Source organism: Triticum urartu, chromosome 6A (genome assembly GCF_056163025.1).
Source record: "Triticum urartu cultivar PI428250 chromosome 6A, HENAU_Tu73, whole genome shotgun sequence".
Lineage (NCBI taxonomy): Eukaryota > Viridiplantae > Streptophyta > Magnoliopsida > Poales > Poaceae > Triticum > Triticum urartu.
Genome location: NC_141878.1, coordinates 252338131 through 252362726, shown reverse-complemented (window position 1 = coordinate 252362726; position 24596 = coordinate 252338131). Strand labels below are relative to the sequence as shown.

The 24596-nt window shown below is 54.0% G+C and overlaps 1 protein-coding gene across 1 annotated transcript; it reads left to right on the top strand.

The window, feature by feature from the left end:
- The first annotated feature begins 1231 nt into the window (after nt 1-1231).
- Nucleotides 1232-1768, top strand: LOC147964913 (uncharacterized). The gene has a single exon (XM_087530209.1). It carries the CDS (start codon nt 1232-1234, stop codon nt 1766-1768), a length of 537 nt encoding a protein of 178 aa, XP_087386335.1.
- The last annotated feature ends 22828 nt before the right edge of the window (nt 1769-24596 follow it).

Genomic DNA, 24596 nt, shown 5'->3' with positions numbered 1-24596 from the left:
CGGCCACGCCTCCCCCCAGTCGGCCCAAGACAGAGCCGGCTCCCCGCAGCCGGCTTGCCACCTCCCTCGAAGGAGACGCCCCATTAAGGAGACAAGACGCGATGAGGCTACAACGATCGCCCGACGGGCGGCGGCACTGTAGCCGCGCCTACCATGACGAAGCCCACGTCACCAAGATGGAGCCACAGTAACGCGATGAGGCGGGCCCCAGCAGCCGGCGCAGAAGCCGGCGAGCGCAGTCAGAGACGGCTGGGCCCCGCGCCCAGTCGGATTACCATTGTACCCCCGGGGGGTAGGCCTATATAAACCCCCCGAGGCACCCATGCAAAGGGTTGGACCCTCAGCTAGTTTAGACACCACACGAGGAGAAGAAGCAAGCTAGCCGTGCCCTTCTTCCTCCTCCCACCGAACAGCTCAAGGAGCATTGTGTAGCTACTTGTCCATCTAGTGATCATGCGGAGACCCTGCAGAGCAGCAGTAGGGGTGTTATCTCCAAGGAGAGCCCCGAAGCTGGGTAAGATTCTCCGGCGTGCATGCCTTCGCCTCGTCCCGTTTCCAGGTACCGGCGACGTCTTACTGGCTCCCACAATGATAAGCCACCCGTTGGCATATGTCGCACCTACCACCCGACAGCCTCCAAGCAAAACTACCCGCACTTCCAGAAGATGTGTTATGGTGTGTATTTCACCGCCAAGAAATTGAAGTAGTACCTCCAAGAGCACGTTGTTACCATGGTCAGCACGACCCCCCTCAGCGAAGTCATCGGGTGCCGAGACGCCTCTTGCCGGGTTGCCAAGTCGGCGCTCGAGCTAGCCGGCACACCATCCTCTACGAGCCCCGCACGATGATCAAGTGCCAAGCCCTGGCCGACTTCCTCGTTGACTGGACTAAGACCCAGTACCTGTCGCCGCCGCCGGACTCGACGCACTGGCGCATGCACTTCGACAGTTCCAAGATGCGTCTTAGCTTGGGGGTCGGCATCGTGCTGCCCTCCCCGAATGGCGGACGACTTTGGTACGCGCTCCAGATCCACTTCCCCGCCCCCAACAACCTCAGCGAGTACGAAGCCCTTGTGCATGGCCTCCGGCTTGCCAAGGAACTCGACATTCGGCGCATCCAGTCCTACGGCAACTCAGATTTGGTGGTGCAGTAGTGCTCCGGTGAGCGGGACGCCCGCGGCCCCAACATGGCAATCTACCGCTTCCTCGCTTAGAGGCTGACTGGATTCTTCATGGGCTGCGAGTTCCTCCACGTCCCACACATGGAAAATGAGGCCGTCGACACACTCGCCAAGATCGCCTCATCCCGACAATCCATCCCGTCCGGTGTCGCCCTCGAGCACCTGCACAAGCCGTCTGTCAAGCCTTCTACAGACTCCGAGTCCATCTATGTTCCAGACACACCGGCCGCGCCTCAACCCGGCCCGGGGACTACCGAACCCAGCCCAGGGTCCATCGAACCCGACCCGGAGACAACCGAACCCGGCCCGTGGGTTACCGAACCAAGCCCGAAGCCTGCGACCACTGACCCCGCGGCCAATGTCCTTGACCCAGCCGCCGCCGTCCCCAACCCGAGTGCTGCCGACCCCAGCTCGGGGGCTGCCGCCCCGGAACCCGCCATGGTGTCCGTCTTAGCCGTAGTAACTGCTCCATCATGGGCCCTGCCCATCTCAGAATTTTTGGAGAATGGGGTTCTCCCCATGGACAAAACCGAGGCCCGACAAGTCCAGTGTCGGGCGTCTGCCTACCAGATCATCAACAATGAGTGAGGGAGTCCTGGATTAGGGGGTGTCCGGATAACTGGACTATACCTTCGTCCGGACTCCTAGGCTATGAAGATACAAGATTGAAGACTTCGTCCCGTGTCCGGAAGGGACTTTCCTTGGCGTGGAAGGCAAGCTTGGTGATACGGATATGTAGATTTCCTACCATTGTAACCGACTCTGTGTAACCCTAGCCCTCTCCGGTGTCTATATAAACCAGAGGGTTTTAGTCCATAGGGACAACAATCATACCATAGGCTAGCTTCTAGGGCTTAGCCTCATTGATCTCGTGGTAGATCTACTCTTATACTACCCATATCATCAATATTAATCAAGCAAGACGTAGGGTTTTATCTCCATCAAGAGGGCCCGAACCTGGGTAAAACATTGTGTCCCCTGCCTCCTGTGACCATCCGCCTAGACGCACAGTTTGGGACCCCCTACCCAAGATCCGCCGGTTTTGACACAAACATTGGTGCTTTCATTGAGAGTTCATTTGTGCCGTCGCCATCAGGAAGGATGCCTCATCCCGTCTTTAAAGACGGCACCGTTGCTAAGGGAGCTTTGGCTGTCGGCCAGACTCTCAGACTAGGTGGTTTCCTTATGACCGCCCGTTCGGCTGCTGCGCCGACGATGACCTCTCGGGTCATCGAAAGCAATCTTCACGTCACCTCGGAATTCGCCGAGCAGCTCGATCCAATGGAGCTCTCTTCCCTAAACGAGCTCTTGGATCGCATCGCCGCCCTGGGAGTCGCTACGGATTATGACCACATCGGGCCTAAACCCGATCTGAGAGAGATTAACTCTCCCCAGGTCACCCATCACGTTGCCATGGTGGAGGGACAGTGCGGCGACCCTTCATATATCTTAAGGACTAGCTATGTCCGGATTCCCGATCCCTCCAAGCCAGATACCCGCGGAGGGGAGGACATCACTCTAGACAAGAACTTAAAGTCGGGCGACGGGCTAGATTCATTGGACATCATCCAAGAATACAAACTTCTGAGTTCGGAAACTCCTTGGCCCCTGGGTCTCAGATTGGGTGAGGTTTCGGATTTGATTCCACCCAACCACCCGTACATAAGTGATCTATCTCAAATTAGGCAAGGGCCTGAAGAAACAGTACATCATTACTGGGCCAGATTCCTCCTGGTTATGAACAGGATAAAGGACTGCCGCGAGGAAGACGCAATTTCATTCTTCTGTAATAATTGCACGGACAAGGGAATCCTCAACGCCATAAGCCGCCATGATATTACGCGCTTCGCTGACTTGGCGTCCATAGTATGAAAGTACTGTGTGATGGAAAGCACCTGGAAAACCAAAATAAAATTTTGGGACAATCCGGCCTTACAAACCCATTCCGAACTAAAAGGGTGCATCATCGCCAGACACCCGGGTTCAATACCAAAAAGCAAACGCCCTCTACAGGGTACGGAACCGTGCTGGAAGGATGGCTTAATGGACCCTGTAAAATTCACAGTGCAGAGGGCGCCACACCAACTCATAGCCTTAGAGCATGTTGGATACTCTGGTAGGTGGCAAAAATTGGCGAAGATCTTCTAATTCTAGAAGCCACAGAAAGCCACCCCAGAGACACTAGTACGGTATCAACAGTCTTCGAGACTTTCGCATCAGATAATATGCGAAAAAGAACACTCCGCAGCCTTGCCGAAGTCTACCAAGTAGCAATAATAAAACCATGGAGTGACACGGCTATTACTTTTAACGCAAGTGATGAACCTAAATTCTGAACAGCCCGAGCACCAGCTGGTCCTCAGTCCAATAGTGGACGGCTTTCGTCTTACCAAGGTACTCATGGATGGCGGCAGCGGATTGAACCTCATTTATGAAGAAACCCTTCAAAAAATGGAAATAGACTGGAACCGCATTGAGCGAAGCAACACAACCTTTAGAGGAATAATCCCCAGTCGGGAAGCGTGCTATACAGGAAAAATCACACTAGATGTGGTGTTCGGCACGCCGGATAATTAAAGGTCCGAAGAGGTCACGTTCCAAGTGGCCCCGTTCAGTAGCGATATCACGCTCTGCTAGGGCGGGAAGCGTTTACAATCTTCCAAGCAATACCCCATTACGGGTACACGAAGCTCAAGATGCCCGGGCCTAACGGAATCATCACTCTCGCTAGTGATCCGGACATAGCACTCCGTGCCGAAAACAAGACAGCCGCACTGGCCCTCGAGGCGCTATCCGAAGCCCTAGCGGGTGAGGAACTGGCTGTGCTGCGCTCCATGGTGAATAGGGACGATGTGATACTCGATAAAAGATCCAAGTCCACCTCCTTTAAACCGGTGGACGAAATAGTCAAATTCCAGGTCCACCCAACGGACCCCAATAAAACAGCTTCCATCGGAGCACAGTTAAACCCTGATGTAGATGCCGCACTGCGAGAGTTCCTACGAGAGAACTGGGACATTTTCGCGTGGCACCCTTCAGACATGCCAGGAATCCCATGCAGGCTGGCCGAACACAGCTTAAATATCATAAAAGGATTCAAGCCAGTCAAACAGGCTCTTCGGTGTTTTTCCGAACCTAAGAGATAGGCCATGGGAGAGGAACTAGCCAAGCTACTGGAGGCCGGATTCATCAAAGATATAAAACACCCGGAATGGCTAGCAAACCTAGTGATGGTACCAAAGAAGGACAAATCCTGGCGCTTGTGTGTTGATTTTAAAGACCTTGACAAGGCTTGCCCAAAGGATCCCTTCCCTCTCCCCCGCATCGATCAAATTATCGACGCTACCGCAGGACACGATTCGTTGTGTTTCCTCGACGCATACTCCGGCTACCATCAAATAAAGATGGCAGAGTCAGACCAAGCCGCAATGGCATTCATCACAACATACGGCCCATTCTGCTTCAACACAATGCCCTTCGGGCTCAAAAATGCTGGCGCAACATATCAGCGCATGATTCAGACATGTCTGGCAAACCAGATCAGCAAAACAGTGGAGGCATACGTAGATGATGTGGTCGTTAAAACAAGACATGTCGAAGCTCTAGTAGACGACATGAGGCTAACATTCGGTAACCTCCAAACATACGACATCAAGCTCAACCCGGAAAAATGCGTTTTTGGCGTTCTAGCCGGAAAGCACTTGGGCTTCATTGTATCCGGTAGAGGAATTGAAGAAAATCCAGCCAAGATCCGAACTCTATCACAATTGGATATCCCGAAGGACCTCAAACAAATACAAAAATTAACCGGATGCGTGGCGGATCTAAGCCGCTTTATCTCCCGCTTGGGAGAAAAGGCCCTACCCCTTTACCGCCTCCTTCGGCGCACCGAACACTTCGAGTGGGCGGATGCAGCCATGGCCGGACTCGACAAAATAAAAGCCATCTTTGAAACAAACCCAGTCCTGGCCGTGCCAAACAATGGCGAACCAATGCTATTATACATTGCAGCAACCCATCAGGTCGTAAGCGCAGTGCTCGTCGTCGAACGTGAAACGGACGGAGACAAATTCCTGCTTCAAAAGCCGGTCTACTATGTGTCCACTTCCCTTACTCCGTGCAAGTCACGGTACCCGCATTATCAAAAGATTGCGTACGCGGTATTTATGGCATCCCGGAAGCTGCGACACTACTTTCAAGAGTGTTCAATAAAAGTAGCCTCGGAAGTGCCACTTAACGATATTATAAACAACCGCGATGCGACGGTCCTGATTGCAAAATGGGCCATTGAGCTCCTCCCGTTCGACATAACTTACAAGCCACGGTGAGCTATCAAGTCGCAAGTTTTGGCTAACTTCGTCACAGAATGGACGAAGGCCAAACTCCCTAAAGAGTACGACACATATTCAAACTGGGTCATGCACTTCGACGGCTGCAAAATGTTGGCCGGTCTAGGGGCTGTCGTCGTTTTGACGTCCCCCACAGGGGACACAGTTCAATACGTACTCCAGATAATGTACACAGACTCCAACCATGCAGCCGAATATGAGGCCCTTTTACATGGTCTCCGGATGGCAGTATCCATGGGCATTCAACGCCTAGAGGTGCGCGGGGACTCGAACCACGCAATATCCCAAATAAATGGAGAGTTTGATGCCAAGGATCAAAAAATGGGAGCTTATCCCAACGCCGTCCTAAAAATGTCAGCTCGGTTCGAAGGGCTCGAATTTCACCATATAGCCTGGGAAAATAATCAGGCGGCAGATGTCCTGGCACGCATCGGCGCAAAATGCGATGTAAGCCCCCCCAACATCTTCTTGGAAAGGCTGTTCAAGCCATCCGTAGTATGGGAAGGGGAACCCGGCAATAACAGCCCGGACCCAACCGCACTGCCCGACACCGAACACTCTGACATAATTGGAGGCTCTGCCAATAAAATAACACCTTCAGCCCACGTAATTATGGTCATCATCGCCCCATGGACAGAACCATTCCTCGCCTACCTTACTAGGCAGGAACTCCCCGAGGACCAAAATGAGGCACGCTGCATAGTGCGGCGATCTAAAGCCTATAAAGTCCATGAGGGAGAGCTTTATAAGAAAAGCGCTACTGGAGTCCTTCAAAGGTGCATCTTTGAAGAGGAAGGGCGGAACCTCCTAGCTGAAATTCATGCCGGACTCGGTGGTCATCACGCTGCAGCTCGGTCCCTTGTAAGCAAGGCCTTCCGTACAGGCATTTATTGGCCGACGGCCCGGGCAGACGCCCAGGACATAGTCCAACGATGCGTCGGTTGCCAGGTTTTTGCAAACCAAACTATCCCCATCACTTGGCCCTCCACGGTCTGGGGGCTTGACATGGTTGGACCCCTTAAAGGCAGAACCCACAAGAAAAAATACTTACTGGTCATGGTGGATAAGTTCACCAAATGGATAGAAGCCAAGCCTGTTAAGACGGCCGAATCCGGACTGGTGATAGACTTTATATCCGGGGTTGTACACCGTTATGGCGTCCCCGACAACATCATCACTGATAACGGCACGACTTTACGGCCGACGAGGTAAAACTCTGGTGCAAAAACATGGGCATCAAGCTCGATTATGCTTCCGTCTATCACCCACAAACTAATGGCCAGGTCGAATGTGCAAATGGTCTTATCATGAGCGGCATCAAACCCAGATTAGTGCGGTCCCTTAAGGAATCTAATACGCACTGGGTAGAGGAGCTCGACTCCGTACTCTGGGGGCTGCGGACCACGCTGAATCGCACCACCGGATACACACCATTCTTCATGGTGTACGGCGCAGAGGCAGTTTTCCCCTGCGACATAATTCATGACTCACCTCGAGTGCGCATGTACGAAGAAAGAGAAGCCGGGCTCGATTGGCAGGACAGTTTGGACGCCTTGGAGGAAGAGCGTGACGTGGCAAAAGCCTGTTCCGCATTCTATCAATAGCAGGCTCAAAGATACCAAAGCAGAGAAGTACGAGCCAAAAATTACAACGTTGGCGAATTAGTTCTACGCCTGCCGGACAAGAAAAAGGACAAACTCAAGCCCAAGTGGGAAGGTCCCTTCATAATTGACCAAGTCCTGACTGGTGGAGCGTACCGCCTGCGAGATGCATCGGATAACCGACTCGAGCCGAACCCATGGAACGCAGCCCGTCTCTGAAGATTCTATGCCTAGCGCCAGACTCTGTGTTCGTCTCCTTCCTCTGTCCATTTTTTATATACTTTCTGTCTTACATTTCTCTCCTTCTCCTCTCTCTCTCTCTTATAGCCTTTAAAGGCTCATACAGTGATGCGCTATCCGCGCTCATTAAACCTGGGGGCTTCCTTAAACAGAAGCTTTTTTATACAGGCTTCATGCCCAACACATGTGTCACACTTCCGCATGTACCTTTTATTCACCATTATATGCATCGATATGACTTAAGTTTTGGCCAAGTTGGGTTTCCTGGCTCCTGTGCTTACCCCTACGTTCCCGATTGTTCGGCTATGTGGTAAAGGGAGCACCTCTGCGATTGTTACTGCCGAGTCAGCCGGATGTGTACCTCAGACTGGGTGAAGCTGAAAGCTAGCGTTCTTAAGGGAATATTTGGTCGGTGAACTAAAGATGATCTTTTTTCACTTATTTATCTATACGCCCCCAGATGTTTTTCCTGCGTCTCTTTTCGCAGAATGGACATGCACTTTAGGGCATGCCTCCCAGGGAAAGGAACCCCTAACGGAACTATTCTCCCTGGAAGATGTTTCTTACTAACCATGTAATATAAAATAACTAGTTGGGCACTTGTCTGTTCAAGCACTAATACCCCGGTTCTTATATAACCGCAAGGGTATTCGGACACACTCCGGACCGTCAGGTTCCGAGCTTGAAGCGAAAAGGTCGGCCATGACAAACGATCTACAATCCGGCTAGCAAGGCATTACACATGTTAATTATAATTACATAGTCAATCTGACTGATTGTATTCCTCTTCAATACCATCTAACAGGCTGTCTAGTGTACAGTCCTATTGGGAATATTTTGCGGCCAATTCTACTTGGCTGTATACTAAGCTCACAGGGATCTCCTTCCCATCGGGCCCCACGGGTCCGACCTCGGCCATGTGGTTTGGGTCAGCCTTCATGTACCACGTCTTCACCATGGCCCAGGCCTCCCTGACGCCTTGACGGCAGGCCGACATCTTCCACAATCGGAAGCGCTGCCGCGCTCCCTTCAACTTCTCTACAAGCTCTCCAAGGCCTTCGGGCATGGAGATGGATGGCCACAAGGCCTGGGCCACGCTTTGCATCACCTGCCGAACTCGCTCGTGTAGTTGTGAGAGCTCGGGAAGAAGGTCACCTGTAGAACCGGGCATTTCCTCTATAGGACGACCTGTTAGCATACATACAGACATTACTCTGTTAGTCGACTTCCTCGCCAAACTCTTTTTTCAAAGTTCGTTCAAGCACTTACTATATATGCCGCGTCGAAGCCGCTGATTCTCCTTCACGGTGTCCAACAGCTAGGCACGACCATCCTTCAGTTCAACGCCCAGCTTGGTGTTGGCATCTTGGAGATCGTTCTTCTCCGGCCTCACCTTTGTCAGCACGCTCTCACCAGCCTTCATCTGGCATCGGAGTTGTTTCTCTTCCGGATTTAATCCGGTGCCATCTGCAATTTTGTTTGTCAGATTTGCACCCACGCCGCACTTTGCAAAATACTTATCTTTCGAAGCGTATATTACCAGAGGGGGTCTCCTTGGGCTCCCCTGCCGTGGCTAGTGCGGCCTCAAGTTGGGCTTTGCACTCTTCCAGCTCCTGGGACAGTAGGGTATTCTTTTCTGTAAGAACCTGCATAACAAATGATCCTTAAATCAGTTATTCTAACTATTTCAAGTCTCGGGGGCTACTGGTATATATATAATTACCAAAATTATCTTACCCGTATGTCTTTTACATATTGCTCCGTGGCTCTGCCTAGACCATTTTGAGCGGCACGGAGGTACGCATCTCTCGAATTGAAGGCATCCAATGCCTCTTGGGAGAAACAAGCATCGCGAAGAACTGTTCGGCGACGCCTGTGGTTCATGGCACTCTCCACCTCGGAATTGGTGGCAGATAGCCTTTCCGCATCCTCTGTCGGAGGAGCGTCCGGTGCGCGCCTCGTGTTCGCCTCCGCTTCCGGACCAGGCTTTGGAGCCTGGCTGGTGGCGGCGCGATTGGCAACCTCTCCGGATATAGTCCGGCGAGGTCTCTTCGTCCTGAAGAGAGCACGAGCGTTAGTATGCCTTGAAGGAATAACACCTGGGAATAAGATGGCGCGCTATGCCTTTGCATCGGCGTCTCAGTTCGGACTGCACTTCTTTTCAGCCCGCAGGGCCTTGCCGCCCCTCGTTGGCTAGTCGCCGCTGGCTCGGCCTCCTGTCTCAAGGACCTCCCCTACAAAACACGGTTGTCATACGGCAATTGAAAACATGCGACGATAGATCCCTATTCAAAGTGCTGGGACTTCGGTCTCAGTTACCTGTGAGGTTGGGAGTAGCCCTGTGTAATCGGCCGTAATGGCCACCAAGGCGTTGTCCTTGCTCAATTGATGAAATACCCCATCAATCAGCTCCACAGATAAGTCCAGATCCTCTTGAGAGGCCGGGTCGAGGAACCATCCCGGATCCTCGGGTTGTGGAGGAGGGCTGTTTATTTCTTTAACAGCCTGGCGCAATTCCTGCGTTGAAGTCGTTAGACTGAATATTTAACAATGGGAATATAAAACGGATGGGCAAGTAAAAGTGTCCACTTACCAACTTGGGGGATTGTACATAGAAAATCCACCCTGTAGGTTGACGCGGAGAAATGCCTCCTCTTCTCCCTTGTACAAAGTGGAGAAGATCTTTATTAGAGCAGCAGCCGAATCCGGCCCCTTATGGCCGTCGCGGGTGGCGTCGTCCTCCCCGTTGATGTCCCACATGGGGCAGCCTCTATACTAAAGCGGCTGCACCCCTCGCATGATGCATGCGGCCATGACCCTAATCATGGTAAGTCCGGAATGAGCTAACAATCTTATCCGGTCCGTCAGGTAAAGAACGTCCTTGTCCCTTTCCCTCTGAGGGCTCCATGGACGCCAGCTGAGGCGCTTCTTTAGGGGAGCACTGTCGAACTCAGGGAGGCCTATCCGGAGAGGATCCGGCAGTGGTACACCCTCTATATAAAACCATTCCGAAGGCCAGTCTTCGGACGCCTTCTTTGGGGTTCCGGATAGATATCCGGTCCCGGCGATGCGCCACACTTCGGCTCCACCCACTTGATATATTGAGCACTTCTTAGAATGGGGCACAAGGCAGAATAGCCTTTTTCACAGCGCGAAATGAGCCTCGCAACCCAAAAACAGCTCGCAAAGGACTACGAAGCCAGCGATATGCAATATGGAGGCAGGCGTGAGGTTGTGCAGCTGGAGGCCATAGAACTCTAGGAGCCCCTGGAGAAACGGATGATTGGGAATCCGAGCCCTCTTATTAAGTAAGGGACAAGCCATACCCGCTCTCCTTTGGAGGGATTGGGGGCGCTCTCCGCTTGCTCTCCCCCATTATAGGTGGCTAGTCCGGCTCGAACCGGGACCATATAGGACGGGGGGAGAAATCCCTTGGTCTGGAGCGACGCTAGCTCGCTGTGCGGGATGGAGCACCTCTTCCAATCTCCAGGCTGAGGGCTGGAAGGGCGAGAGGAGGAGCTGCGGCACCAACCATGATAGAATGGACCTCTGTCGGATACGCTCTGATGAATACTCGCGGACGGGAGAAGGTGTGGTTTGGATCTAAATCCTCGTCCCCTTAAATAGGCGGCTCATTCATGCGACTAGGGGTGTAAATATAAAAAAACACCCCGACTTTTCGTATTCGTTTGACACATGGAAGACGGCCATTATTGGGCATAGAAGCCAAGGAGCGCTACAAGAAACCGGACATTATTCAACAGGTACACGGAATTTGGAAAACCTGCCTTGCAATGCCGAAGACAATCTGCGCGCTGGACTCATCATCATTGAAGCCTAGTTCGGGGGCTGCTAAGGGAGTCCTGGATTAGGGGGTGTCCGGATAGCTGGACTATACCTTCGGCCGGACTCCTGGACTATGAAGATACAAGATTGAAGACTTCGTCCCGTGTCCGGAAGGGACTTTCCTTGGCGTGGAAGGCAAGCTTGGCGATACGGATATGTAGATTTCCTACCATTGTAACCGACTCTGCGTAACCCTAGCCCTCTCTGGTGTCTATATAAACCGGAGGGTTTTAGTCCGTAGGGACAAAAATCATACCATAGGCTAGCTTCTAGGGTTTACCCGCCTTGATCTCGTGGTAGATCTACTCTTGTACTACCCATATGATCAATATTAATCAAGCAGGACGTAGGCTTTTACCTCCATCAAGAGGGCCCGAACCTGGGTAAAACATTGTGTCCCATGCCTCCTGTTACCATCCACCTAGACGCACAGTTCGGGACCCCCTACCCGAGATCCACCGGTTTTGACACCGGCAATTAGCTTGTCAAGTGCAGCTCCACCGACGTGTTTCAGTGATGCGTCGAGCAGGACTGGGGCATTGAGATCCTCCTCGACATACATCAAGGCGAGTGTGGACACCATGCCGCCTCATGGCCCCTGGTGGCCAAGGCTTTCTGCCATGGTTTCTACTAGCCCACGCCCTCCAAGACACCGAGTCGCTTGTCGCCAAGTGCGAGAGATACCAGCGCTTTAGCAAGCGCAGCCACCAGCTGGCCTCAACACTCCAGACCATCTCGATCGTCTAGCCTTTCACGGTCTAGGGACTCGACATGGTGGGGCCCTTCAAGACCCTCGAGGCGGCACGACGCATTTGCTATGGCGGTGGACAAGTTCACCAAATGGATCGAAGCGCGGCCAATCAAAAAGCTGGACGGACTGACAACTGTCCGGTTCTTCAAAGACATCGCGGTACGTTATGACATGCCGAACAGCATTGTCACAGACAACTGTACCAACTTCCCCATGGGCGCACTCACGCAATATTGCTCCGTCGTCGGCATCCGCCTCGACTTGGCGTCCATTGCACACCCACAATCCAACGGCCAGGTCGAGCAGGACAACGGCCTCATCCTATCTGGCATCACGCCACGGCCCGTCGAGCCGCTTGTCCGCTCACTCGATAGCTGGCTCCACTAGTTGTCGGCCGTCCTCTGGAGCCTCCGCACCATGCCAAACCAGTCGACCAGGTTCACCCCATTCTTCCTCGTCTATGGAGCCAAAGCCATCATCCTGACTGACATCGAGTTCGAATCGCCGCGCGTGGTGATGTACACTGAAGCCGAAGCCGAAGAAGCCGACGAGGACAGCGTCAACCTACTCAAAGAAGCACGCCTCTTGGCACTCAGCCGGTCAGCCATCTACCAGCAAGGCCTAAGGCACTACCTGTAACGCCCCGTATGTAACTTGCCATATTTGTATTCCAACTCTTGCCATTTTCGGCACTAAGTTATGAGATTTCCCTCGTGGCTGGGTTTGTCTTCATTTTGCTTTTGTCCTTTGTCATGCATCTCATATCATGTCATCATGTGCATCGCAGTTGCATACCGTGTTCGTCTCATGCATCCGAGCATTTTCCCCATTGTCCGTTTTGCATTCCGGCACTCCTACGTCCTCCGGTGTTCCCCTTTTGCCTCTTTTCGTGTGCGGGTGTTAAACATTCTCGGATTGGACCGAGACTTTCCAAGCGGCCTTGGTATACTACTGGTAGACCGCCTGTCAAGTTTCGCGCCATTTGGACTTCGTTTGATACTCCAACGGTTAACCGAGGAACCCTAAAGGCCTCGTGTGTGTAGCAGCCCAACACCTCTCCAAAGTGTCCCAAAACCCAATTAAACTCCCTCCATCATGTCGGTCGTTCGATCACAATCACGTGGCCGAAAACCGCACCTCATTTGGACACTCCAAACTCCCTCTACCTATAAATATGTGCAACCCTCTCCAAAAATCCGGATGAAACCCTAGCTTCCTCTTCCCTCGACGCCGCCGGACGTGTCGGGGGCCGCCGGACAAAAATCCCTCCGCCCGCCGACGCCATGAGTCAGCTCCGGGTTCGCTCGCCGCCGCGCCCACTTCGTCGGCCCACAGGGCCCGCGGGAGGCCCTCCAGGCCCGAAGCGCCGCCGCCGCCTCGCACAGGACCACGCCGCCTGGCTCGCTTCCTCCGCTCCGCCACCGACCTTGCTGCCTCAGGTTGCCGGCCGCCTCCGCTCTGCCACAGACCTTGCCGCCTCAGGTCGCCGCTCCACCTCCGTCGTCCTCCGCCGCACTCCGACGCCGCCCTGCCTTGCTGCGAGCGCCGCCGCCACCGGACCTCGCCGGCGAGCCTCTTCTTCCTCTACAAATTCCGGCGAGAGCTCGAGCCCGCCTCGGGAAGCGCGTCGCTGATCCAGATCCAGTGCTACAGTGAAACCCTAGGGATTGACCTCGTTTTTCCCTAAGTTCACATTATTTTTAGATATCTTCGTCATGTCATATCTTTGCATCTGTAGCTCCGTTTTGGGCGTGTAGCATTAAAATTGTTCGTCTGGATGTGCACTTAATTTCATTCCATTACACCATGTTCATTTGAGTTCATCTTGATTCCCTAAATTCTGTTGCAAGAGTTCTATGTAATGTTAGGTTTTGATTCTTAACAGATTATGGACATTTGACATTTTTGCCATGTTTAATATGTGCCTCCTATGAACTTGAGCCCTACATGTGTTTTGGGCTATGCCATGCCATCTTTACAGGGGTGTATGCCATGTATTTTTGTGATCATTGTGGTGACTAGCACAAGCATGCAAAGTAGATCTCATGATGTTGCTGATTTCAGAGACTTAGACTTCCTCTAAGTCATTTCCCTGATGTTATTTTTATGCCATGTATTCTTGTTGCTACAGAGTGATCCATGCCTCTTTTGAGCATGTTCAGTAAGAATGATTTTGAGATATTTTTATGTTCTATCCATACATGTCTTTGTTTGCAATTATGGAGTACCCTAGAATGACTCAATCTTGCTCTACTTTTGCTATAAAATGTTCCTGGCAGATTGTTTACGTGTTAAGCAATTTTGCCGAGGTTGTTGTAGTTGATCCATGCATGCTATGAGTTGGTTCTTGCATGGTTAGCTTATTGATCATGTCTTCTTGCTGGGTGTATGATTAGTTTGTCATGTAATGCCTTGTGGTGAGTGCATCGAGCTCGCAAACCTGCCTACGTAACTCTGTTTTTGCCATGTCCAGTTTTCTGCTATGTCTGAATCTGTTAACGAAACTTGCTATGTTTACATGGGTGCCATTGTATCTTCTGATCCTTTTTGGCTTATGGTCACTAAGGGACTTTTGTTATAAGCTTTGAATAGTTTCATGCCATGCCTTGCTTTGCCATGATATGTTCCTGTAGCATGTTGTTATCTTGCTCTAAACATTGCTTCCTGATGTTAAATCCTGACATGTTATTTTCACTAAGTCTGTGAACCTGATATCTTTTGCACTTTTGCCATGCTTGTTTGAACCTGCTATTGTGTGAATTAGCCGTAGCTCAATGTTCATCTTTTGTCAAGAATCTTGAGTGGATCACTGCCATGTGCTATGTTAGAGTGCAGTAGCTTATTTCTATTGATGCATTTAGATGGCATCGTGCTGTTAATCGCAGATTGGTGCCATTATTGTTTTGCTTGCCATTTGCAAACCGTGCATCCGATTCCGGTGATCTTTATATCGATTTCGACCGAAATCAACTCTTGTTTCCAGCGGCACTCTTGGATTGCCAAGTTGAGGCCTGGTTCAATCTTTTCCTTCCGAAGCACGCATATGCATTGCATATCACATCCCGCATATCATGCCATGTTTTGCATCATGTTGCTTGCGCATTGCACCATGGTTGATCGTGGTTCCCTTTGCTTGTGTTCTTGCTTTGGGTAGAGCCGGGATACGAGTACATGATCGAGGAACCCATTGAGTATGCTTACGAGGACCATGCTTACGTCAACTCGGAGAACTTTGCAGGCAAGATGACCATACCCTCGAAATCACTTCTATCTTTGCTTTCTAGTTGCTCGCTCTATTGCTATGCCTATGCCTCGATACCTACCACATGCTTTATCATGCCTCCCATATTGCCATGTGAAACCTCTAACCCACCTTGTCCTAGCAAACCGTTGTTTGGCTATGTTACCGCTTTGCTCAGCCCCTCTTATAGCGTTGTTAGATGCAAGTGAAGATTGGAGTTTGTTCCTTGTTGGAACATGTTTATTGTTGGGATATCACCATTATATCTTGTTTACTTTAATGCATCTATATACTTGGTAAAGGGTGGAAGGCTCGGCCTTATGCCTGGTGTTTTGTTCCACTCTTGCCGCCCTAGTTTCCGTCATACCGGTGTTATGTTCCTTGATTTTGCATTCCTTGCGCGGTTGGGTTATAACGGGAACCCCTTGACAGTTTGCCTTGAATAAAACTCCTCCAGCAAGGCCCAATCTTGGTTTTAACATTTGCCACCTATCCTTTTCCCTTGGGTTTCGCAGACTCAAGGGTCATCTTTATATTAAACCCCCCCCCCCCCCCGGGCTAGTGCTCCTTTGTGTGTTGGTCTGAAACGGGCAGCCTGCGGGGCCACCTCGCGGCAACTCGAGGGTTGGTTTTCCTTGTAGCTTGACCTATCCGGTGTGCCCAGAGAACAAGATATGTGTGACTCCTATCGGGATTTGTCGGCATATCGGGCGGCTTTGCTGGTCTTGTTTTACCATTGTCGAGATGTCTTGTAACCGGGATTCCGAGTCTGATCGTGTCGTCCTGGGAGAAGAAATATCCTTTGTTGACCATGAGAGCTTGTGATGGGCTAAGTTGGGACACCCCTGCAGGGATATGAACTTTCTAAAGCCGTGCCCGTGGTTATGGGCAGATGGGAATTTGTTAATGTCCGGTTGTAGAAAACCTGAAACTTAACATTTTCAAAATGGATCAACAGCGTGTATGGCCGTGATGGTCTCTTTTCGGCGGAGTCCGGGAAGAGAACACGGTCTCGGGATATGCTTGAACGTAAGTATTCTAGGATCACTTCTTGATCATAGATTCTCGAACATGCTTCGCCTTCTCTTCTCGCTATCATTTGCGTATGTAAGCCACCATATATGCTAGTGCTTGCTGCAGCTCCACCTCATACCTTTTACCTACCCATAAGCTTAAATAGTATTGATCGCGAGGGTGTGAGATTGTTGTGTCCCCATGACTCACAAATTACTTTCAAAACCAGATGCAGGTGCCGATGCTACCGTTCCAGGAGATGCTACTGAACACAAGTGGGAGTTCGATGAGGACTCAGGATGTTACTATGTTTCTTTTCTAGACGATCAGTAGTGGAGCCTAGTTGGGTTGATCGGGGATCTTATGCATTTGGGGTTGTCTTTATTTTGGTTCCGTAGTCGGACCTTGATTGTATCTGGATGATTGTAATGCTATATTTATGTATTGTGCGAACTGGCGATTGTAAGCCAACTACGTACCTCTTTCTTATTCAGTACATGGGATGTGTAAAGATTACCCCTCTTGCGAGATTGCCTACATTGCGATTATGCCTCTAAGTCGTGCTCCGACACGGGGGAGATATAGCCGCATCGTGGGTGTTACACTACCACAGCAAGAAGATCAAGCCCCTTGCATTCCGGGAGGGAGACATCGTCCTCTGACTCGTCCAGCAGCAAGCCGGCCAACACAAGCTATCCTGCCTATGGGAGGTCCCCTTCATCGTCACCAAGGCTTTGTGTGACCGCAATGCCTACTACCTCATCGACGCCCACAAGTTGAACAAGCACAAGAGAGACACCACCGGCAAAGAGACAACCCAGCCGTGGAACGGAGAAATCCTGCGCCCATTTTACAGTTAGATGTGTGCATGTATGTATCGCTGCCTTTTGTAATCATGTGAAAACTATGGAACCCCCGAATGATGCTCGAGGGCTGCCCTTTCCGACAAAGCTATTGTGTCTCCTGTATTCATGCATTTTTTTCTCTTAAACCAACCCCACCACCGGTTTGACTCGACTCGACCCGGGGGCTCGGGGGCTAGAAGGCTTGGTCACCACCCGCCTCGTTCCTTAGCGATTCCAGGAACTTTGAGATCGCCGCGGTCCCTAACTTCGCCCTAAGCCACAGAACCGGCTTCGGCTATTGGCTGGCAAGAAGGACAGGCGAACGCACCAGCATGCCACGAATACTAAGTCAATGGACCGCCGGATTGCCCAACCCGGCCTTGACACTTCAAGATGCCACACGACTGGCTGCTCGCCAACCGGCCCCGCCGGATAGCCGCCAGCCGGCCCAGTGGGTGTTTCGCTCGCGCTCAACGTTTTAAAAAGCCTAAGTACCGCACGCTCCTCTGAAAGGCCGAACTCCTTGTCACGGACCGGAGCCTTGGCCATCAGACTCGCGGAGGGGGGGAGGCCCTAGAGGGGAAGGTCACAAGAACACAGCTCAAGAACCGAAAGGAAAAAGTGCAAGCATCCACGACATATATACATCACAAATTTAAAAGACAGGCCCAAGGCCAGAGTTCATTCCACCCGACCACCCCAAGTTGGTGGGTGAACCCGCTACCTAACATAAACTTTTACTAAGATTAATAGGGCAAACCTCAGACATCTCCAGCGCCGGGTCGCGCAGCTGCCGGCTCCTCCTCGGCGGCCTCCGTGTTTGCCAAGGTGTCGGCGTCCTCCTCTCTGGCATCATCATCGCCGTAGACGCCCATCTCCCCGAAGCTGCCCTCTGGATCGTTCAGAAGCAGCCCGTAGTCATCAGTAGGCATGACTCTGCCGTCTTCCATCTGCTCCGACTGGAACTCGTCATGAATGGCGAACCCGACAATGTAGCTGGCCCGGGCCGTGATCCGTTTGGCCTCCTCTCATAGCTAGTTCTCCGTCCGGGCTCATTGGCCCATCAGTGCATCCATCGACAGATTCGGATGCCAAGACATTGCGAACCCGAGTGTCATCTCAGCACCGCCATGGGCGGTAGAAACGCACCACTCATGGAGCCGGTCCGGCCCCGACTCCAGCCACCGCGCCAGCCACGAGAGGCAGTTCTGTGCAATGGAGCCCAGCCAAAGGGCCGTCGTCATCGTCGCGCTAGCCTCGGAGAGATGCCCCATCTACTCACCTAGGACTCGCAGGCGAGCCTTGGCGGCAGTCATGATATCTGGGAAGGTCCAAGCCACCCGCGGATCGGTCCCGGAGTCGACGACTCCCTCCGGGTCGCGCTGAAAGAGGACGGCTTCGTCCGCCAGCCGGCGCATCTCCGAAAAATCCCCTGTCATGAAGTAAAGCAAGTCAGGAAAAGTCACCAAGGACAAGAAGCCGGCATTACAACCCGACAGAACTCAAGGAAAGCACTTACTGGAAAAGGACTCTTCCAGGTGTTGTGCTTTGGGCAACATACCACATCGTTCCCGGGCGATGGTGCGGTCATGCTCCTGGAGCGCCTTCTCCAAGTCGGCGACCTTGACAAGGGCCGCCTTCAGCTCGGCATCCTTATCGTCGGCTGCCTTCTCGGCCCCTTCGCAGCAACGGGTTTCCCCCTAACGGGTCTCCTCCGCCGCGGCCACCAGCGCCTTCAGGTGCTCCACCTCGGCCTAGAGCTGGCCCTTGTCATCAGCCAGCTTGCTGCGTTGGTGCCCGGATTCGGCAAGGGCCTGATGCGCCTCCACGACCTTGGCGGCCTCCGCATTGAGGTGCTCCACCTCAGCCTCAAGACGGGTCTTGTTGCCCGCCAGCCGCTCTTGAAGCCGGCTGGCCTCGTCAAGCGCCTACTGGGTCCCATCGCCTCCACCTTCGCCTCCACCACCTTGGCCCCAAGCCATCTGGTGTCCTCCACAAGCCGATCGTAATAGAGGCTGGCCCGAATCAGCAGGGTCCTTCAAGACAGCACCTCGGCTACAGAAGAAATATTCAGAAATCAAGCACCACTTTAAGATTCGACCCAACTGCTACGCAGTTGACCCGAATCTCGAGGGCTACACCCAGTGGGTGCGCTATCTTGCCCCCACTAAAAAGAGCACGCAAGAAAAATACCTGCAGAGACGCAGAGCTCCTCCTTCTTGGCGGCAACCGCTCCTTGAGCTTCCGGTCCTTCTCCAAGAGCCGGTTGAAGACGCTGCCCAGAAGGAGTCCAGTTGCTGAAACGAATGACGATCAGCACGAGATAGCAATTTAAGATTCGACCGAACGGCTTTGAAGTTGGCCCAAATCTCAGGGGCTACACCCATTGGGTGCACTAGCGTGCACCGACCGAGGAGAAGCAGCAAAAAAGAAAAAGAGAAGACAAGGGAGCACTTACAAACACGGCGGGCTCCAGATCCCGCGTCTGCTCCACCTCGGCCTGGGCGAAGGCCTGGATCCGGTCCTTTCGCCCCCGCAGGCGCCGGCTCATGGCGGACATCGCCGCCTCTGTCGGCGTTCAGGGGATGGGGGTCCCTAGACTTGCCTGATTGCGGCCTGCGGCATGGCTCGTCCAGCGGCCCTGTACGGCCCATCTTCACCAGCAAGGACTCAATATCCTCGCGAGGGTCCAAGCCTCGCGAGGCGGATGATGCAAGACCTCCTCATGGGCAGCCTCACCAGGCTGGATCGCGAGGGGCGGAGAGATCAAGGCAAGGGACACCTCGTGAGGTTCCTGTGATGCAAGCCATGACGACTGGAGCCAGGCGAGCGCCAGCGTGCGCAGTGTCCTCGTTTCCTCTTTGGTGCTAAGGAGGTGAGCACAGGCGAGGAGTCCTGAGCCATCAGGCAAAGGTTTCCATATTGGTGCAACGAGACCAAGACCAGCAGGACGGCACAACGGAGGTCATCATGGAGCCCAACACGGCGTCATCACCAGAGCCTTTGGCAGGCGTATACTACTTTTGTCATGATAACTTGTACTAGCTGTTTCCCTTCCCACCTAATATTTGGCCGTTGTGGGATCCCTTCCCGCCTAATATTTGGGAACAGGACACGGGCCTCTATATATAGGACTAGCCACCACCATAGTAGGGGTGGATGACCCAATCGGCTCATCTAGAGAGAGAGAGAGAGAGAATCCTCACCTACACAAGCTCACCAAGCACAAGAACACCTCTCCTCAGGAGGCTGTTCTTCCCTTGTAACTGTTCATCCTCACTCCAAGAGGCATTCCAGCACACCACACTAGAGTAGGGTATTACACCACAACGGTGGCCCGAACCAGTATAAATCTTGTGTCTCTCTTTCTTTGGGTTCGGCGAGCTAGGCCGTGAGATCGTGTCAAGTGCGAGCTAGAGAGGGGGAGAGATCTTTGTGCGCACCCCAGTGTTCGAACCTCAAGGGTTTTGCCGGAACCCGAAATACGACATTTGGCGCGCCAGGTAGGGGTGCAATTAAGTTTTCCACTTCGTTGATCCGTGCTTCACCACTCCAGCAAGTTCATGGCTGACGCTCGCCAGGCCCGCGCTGAGCACCGGCCCGCCCTCGCCACCCGTGTTGCTCAGACAGACCCTGTCGGCGGGCCTCCCCGTCGTTCTCCATCACCCGCTGCCAATGCTGCCACCGGCCCGGCGGCAAACCAGCAGCAAGCCTCTTCACTGCACCCCTCCGTGTGCCATGACGGCCGCACCGCCACCCCGTCGCTGACTCCGGCCGACTCATCTTCTCACGCTCTCCGCGCACCCATGGACCCGCAAGCCGCGCCGCTCATGGCAAGCGAGCTCCCGCGCTACCACCTGGTCGACGACCTCTACGAAGTCTGGCTGGACCGCATCGCCGAGCTCGTATGGGCCGCAGGGGGCTCTCCTTCACCATTCCTCTCGCCGCCTCGCTCGCCCACGACTATGAGTGATGTGGCTCACGGAGCGCCTCCACCTCCTCCACAACAAGATGGCTCCCTTGCGCCAAGGTGCATGACTCATGGAGCGCCCCTGCCTCCTTCGCGTCAGGACGGAGTCCTCACTCCAAGGTGCACGGTCCCGCGGCGTGATCCACCACGCCGTGTGCCTGTGCACGAGGAAAGAAGCTGCCAAGAGATCTCCAGTCCGCAAGAAAACTCTCCACCGCTCCTAGCACCGCCACGTCAGGATCGCTTGCTGCGGCAGGGCCATGCGCCACCACGGCGGCGCAGGGACACCAAGATCAAGCTCCGCCTAAACGATGGGCCCCAGTGGCCACGGCAGGCTGTCGCGCCTTCACTCCCGACCTGCGTATTGTCGTCTGGCCAGGCAAGTTCAAGCCAGATCTGCCTCCTCGCTACGACGGCATCCCCGACCCTGCGGAGTTCTTGCATCTCTACGAGCTGAGCCTTGAGGCGGCCAACGGCGACGAAAAAGTCATGGCGAACTGATTTCTTATTGCTCTCAAGGACGGTGCTCGCTAATGGCTCCTGAACCTGCCCCCGGGCTGGATCTCCTCCTGGGATGAGATGTGCGACCACATCGTCGCCCACTTCAAAGGCACTCGCGACTGCCCCCCGGCCACGGGTGACCTATGCCGCAACATGCAGCAGCCGGGAGAGACCCTGCAAAAGTACATCCAGCACTTCAATAACGTGTGTCTCCAGATCCCCAAGGTGACAGACAAGGCCATCATCTCAGCGTTTTCCGATGGCGTCTACGACATCAAGATGAAGGAGGAGCTCGCCATCCATGAGGAGTTGTGCACGACTTTGGAGTTGTTCAACATAGCAACCAAGTGTGCAAGAGCTGAGGAGGGGCGCCTCACCCTCCTCAAGCGCCCCACTGCGGATCCAGAGGAGAAGGCCAAGCTCAAGGACGTGAAGCATAAAAGCGGTGACCGTACTCGCGGCAGAACCGGACACCAAGCGCGGATGAGATCTTCCCGACTCGTCCAAGGGCAGCCGTACATTCTGCGCCTTTCGCAACGTGTGCACCCACAACACCAATGATTGTCAAGAGCTTAGGGCCATTCGAGATGGACGCTTCGGTCGATGCCCCGAGCGCAACGACTGGGGCTACAACCGAGGAGGTGGACGAGGTGGAGGACGTTGGGACGACCGCGGGCCCCGCCAGGAGTGGCATGACCAGCCTCGCGAGGACCGCTGGCAGGACCAGCCTTGTGAGGGCACCTGGAGAGACCAGCCTCGCGACGACCGTCCTAAGGGCAACCCTGGTCTCCTTCCGCTGCCGCCGCCAAGGAGGAACGACGACCGCCAGCAAGAAGAAGGGGCTAGGGGCTTCCATGAGCCACGCGCCATCGCCTGCATCTTGGGTGGCGCTCAGGCCCCAGCTTCCCAGCTCATCTTCAAGCAGTTCTCTCGCGAGGTGAACGCAGCCCTCCCCAAGCTCGAGGCCACGCGCCCGGTCAAATGGTCCAAGTACGCCATCACCTTTAGCTCAGCGGACCAGATCAAGTGCGCGGCAACCGCCGGCATTCTCCCGATGCTCTATTCACCCGTCATCAGCAATGTCCAATCACCAAGACTCTCATCGACGGCGGCGCAGGGCTCAGTGTCCTGTTTGTCGAAACGTTCGACAGCCTTCAAGTGCCATACAATCAGCTCCAGCCTACCAGGCCTTTCTCAGGAGTGACTGATGGGTCCACCACCCCGATAGGGTAAGTTAGTCTCCCTGTCACCTTCGGTCAGCACGACAACTACCACACCGAGCTCGTCGAGTTCGACGTCGCCCACGTCCGCCTGCCATACAATGCCATCCTCGGGTACCCAGCGCTAGCCAAATTCATGGCAGTCACCCACCATGGCTACAATGTCCTCAAGATGCTGGGTAGCGGCAGAATCATCACATTCCCATGGGAAGAAAGAGAAGCGGTGTGCTCCCTCAGGCGCGCCTTCCAAGCTGCATCAATTGAAGACCCTGACAGCGCGGGTGCGTAGTACCCTCGTGAGGCCAACCCTAAGTAGAAGAAGCGGCTACTCCGCTCTGGGCCTCAGGAGAGCGGCGCCACCTCAGGATCTGCGCCCGTGCCTGGGTCGCCTCCCTCCCTCGCATAGGGAGGCGTGCCCAGCGCCCTCCTCAGGCAGGGCTCAGGGGCTCTCTTTTGGAGGGCGTCAGACCTGGCCAACATCACGAGGGAGGCGCTTGGAACCATGTGGAGGCGTGCTTCGCGGCACGTTTCTCTCAGGAGGGCACCAGCACGAGGATAGCCTGATTCTCAGGAGTTCATCGTCAAGGCCACTCAGGAGCTTCAGGAAGCAAGGGCAATGCGCGGCGACTGCCGCCCACCTGGCGCTGCTCCCCACCCAGGCGAGGGTGGTGAGCTTCGCATCTGCATCGATATCCCAGGGCTCAACAGGGCCGCACCCCAGGAGTGGTTCTGGCCTTCGTGCGCTGGCCGGTGCGAGGGTCTGCTTCTCAGCTACGTTCGCATGCCATTCAGCCTGCCGAGCGTGACTACCACCTTCCAGCACAATCTACGGAGCATCCTGGTAGGTCAGGAGGCCAGGCATCATGCAGTCCCGGCGGAGATGGAGATGGTCCTCAGGAGGCCACCTGAGCTTCGAGAGCCTCCCGAGGCTCTGGGCCTCGACGGCTCGTGAGGAGCGACTTCTTTAGCGCGTGTCTTCAGCTACCGCAGCACTCCTTCGACAACCAAACCAGGTAACATTTTTCCATGTTCATTTAGCTAGGAGCGCCCCCTGGGCTGCATCATTCCCAGGCCGCGTGGGTCTGTCCCTGCGGCATGTATCCATTTGCATCTTTAGTTCACCCAGCTGGGGGCGCCCCTCGGGTTGCATCATCCCCAGGCTGCTCGGGTCTGACCTAGTGGCATGTATCGTTTGCTTCTCATGCATAATCTATCTATGGTTATCACCTGCTTGATTGTCACCGACCATGGGAGTCGCACGTCGATCGTCTTTCTTCAGGATCCTTCGCATAAGAAGGCTATGCATGGCGTCTGTGCTCGAGCACGTCCCTCCAGCGTCGATAAATCCAACGGTTGAGGTCTGTCTGGCGGGCTGGCCCCGTTCACGTCACCTCCTGGGGTCATTGGTGCTTGGCCTTCTCGTGCGATAACCTCAGGAAATTCATTCAGCGCAGGTTGTCTAACCATCTCGCGGGAACGCCATGGCCATCAAGAACCAAGACCAGGTGCAACCCTCCTTGAGGTAGGGCCTCGTGAGTCCCGCGCTGGCTCATGAGTGCCCAGACACACCTCGTCTAGCCCTGCCGTGCCAGGCACGTGTCAGGGCAGGGCTGTACACGCCCTGGGGGCTCTCCGCAGTAGGGAGTCCCCTCCCACGTGCTAGTGGAAGCACCATGCTCCGCGCTGGCAGTCGACACTGCCGAGGAGCGGCTATTCCCGTGCATGTGTGGAACCGCTATGCTCCACGCTGGTGATAAACAACTGAGGGCGGCCTCACGGCCTTATCAACCTCAGGGAGCCTCCAAGCTTGGTGTCTGGTCGCATCGCAACACCTCCCC

What these genes read in the sequence shown, in the direction of transcription:
- LOC147964913 (XM_087530209.1), top strand. Translation starts at nt 1,232, where the DNA reads ATGGGCTGCGAGTTCCTCCACGTCCCACACATGGAAAATGAGGCCGTC.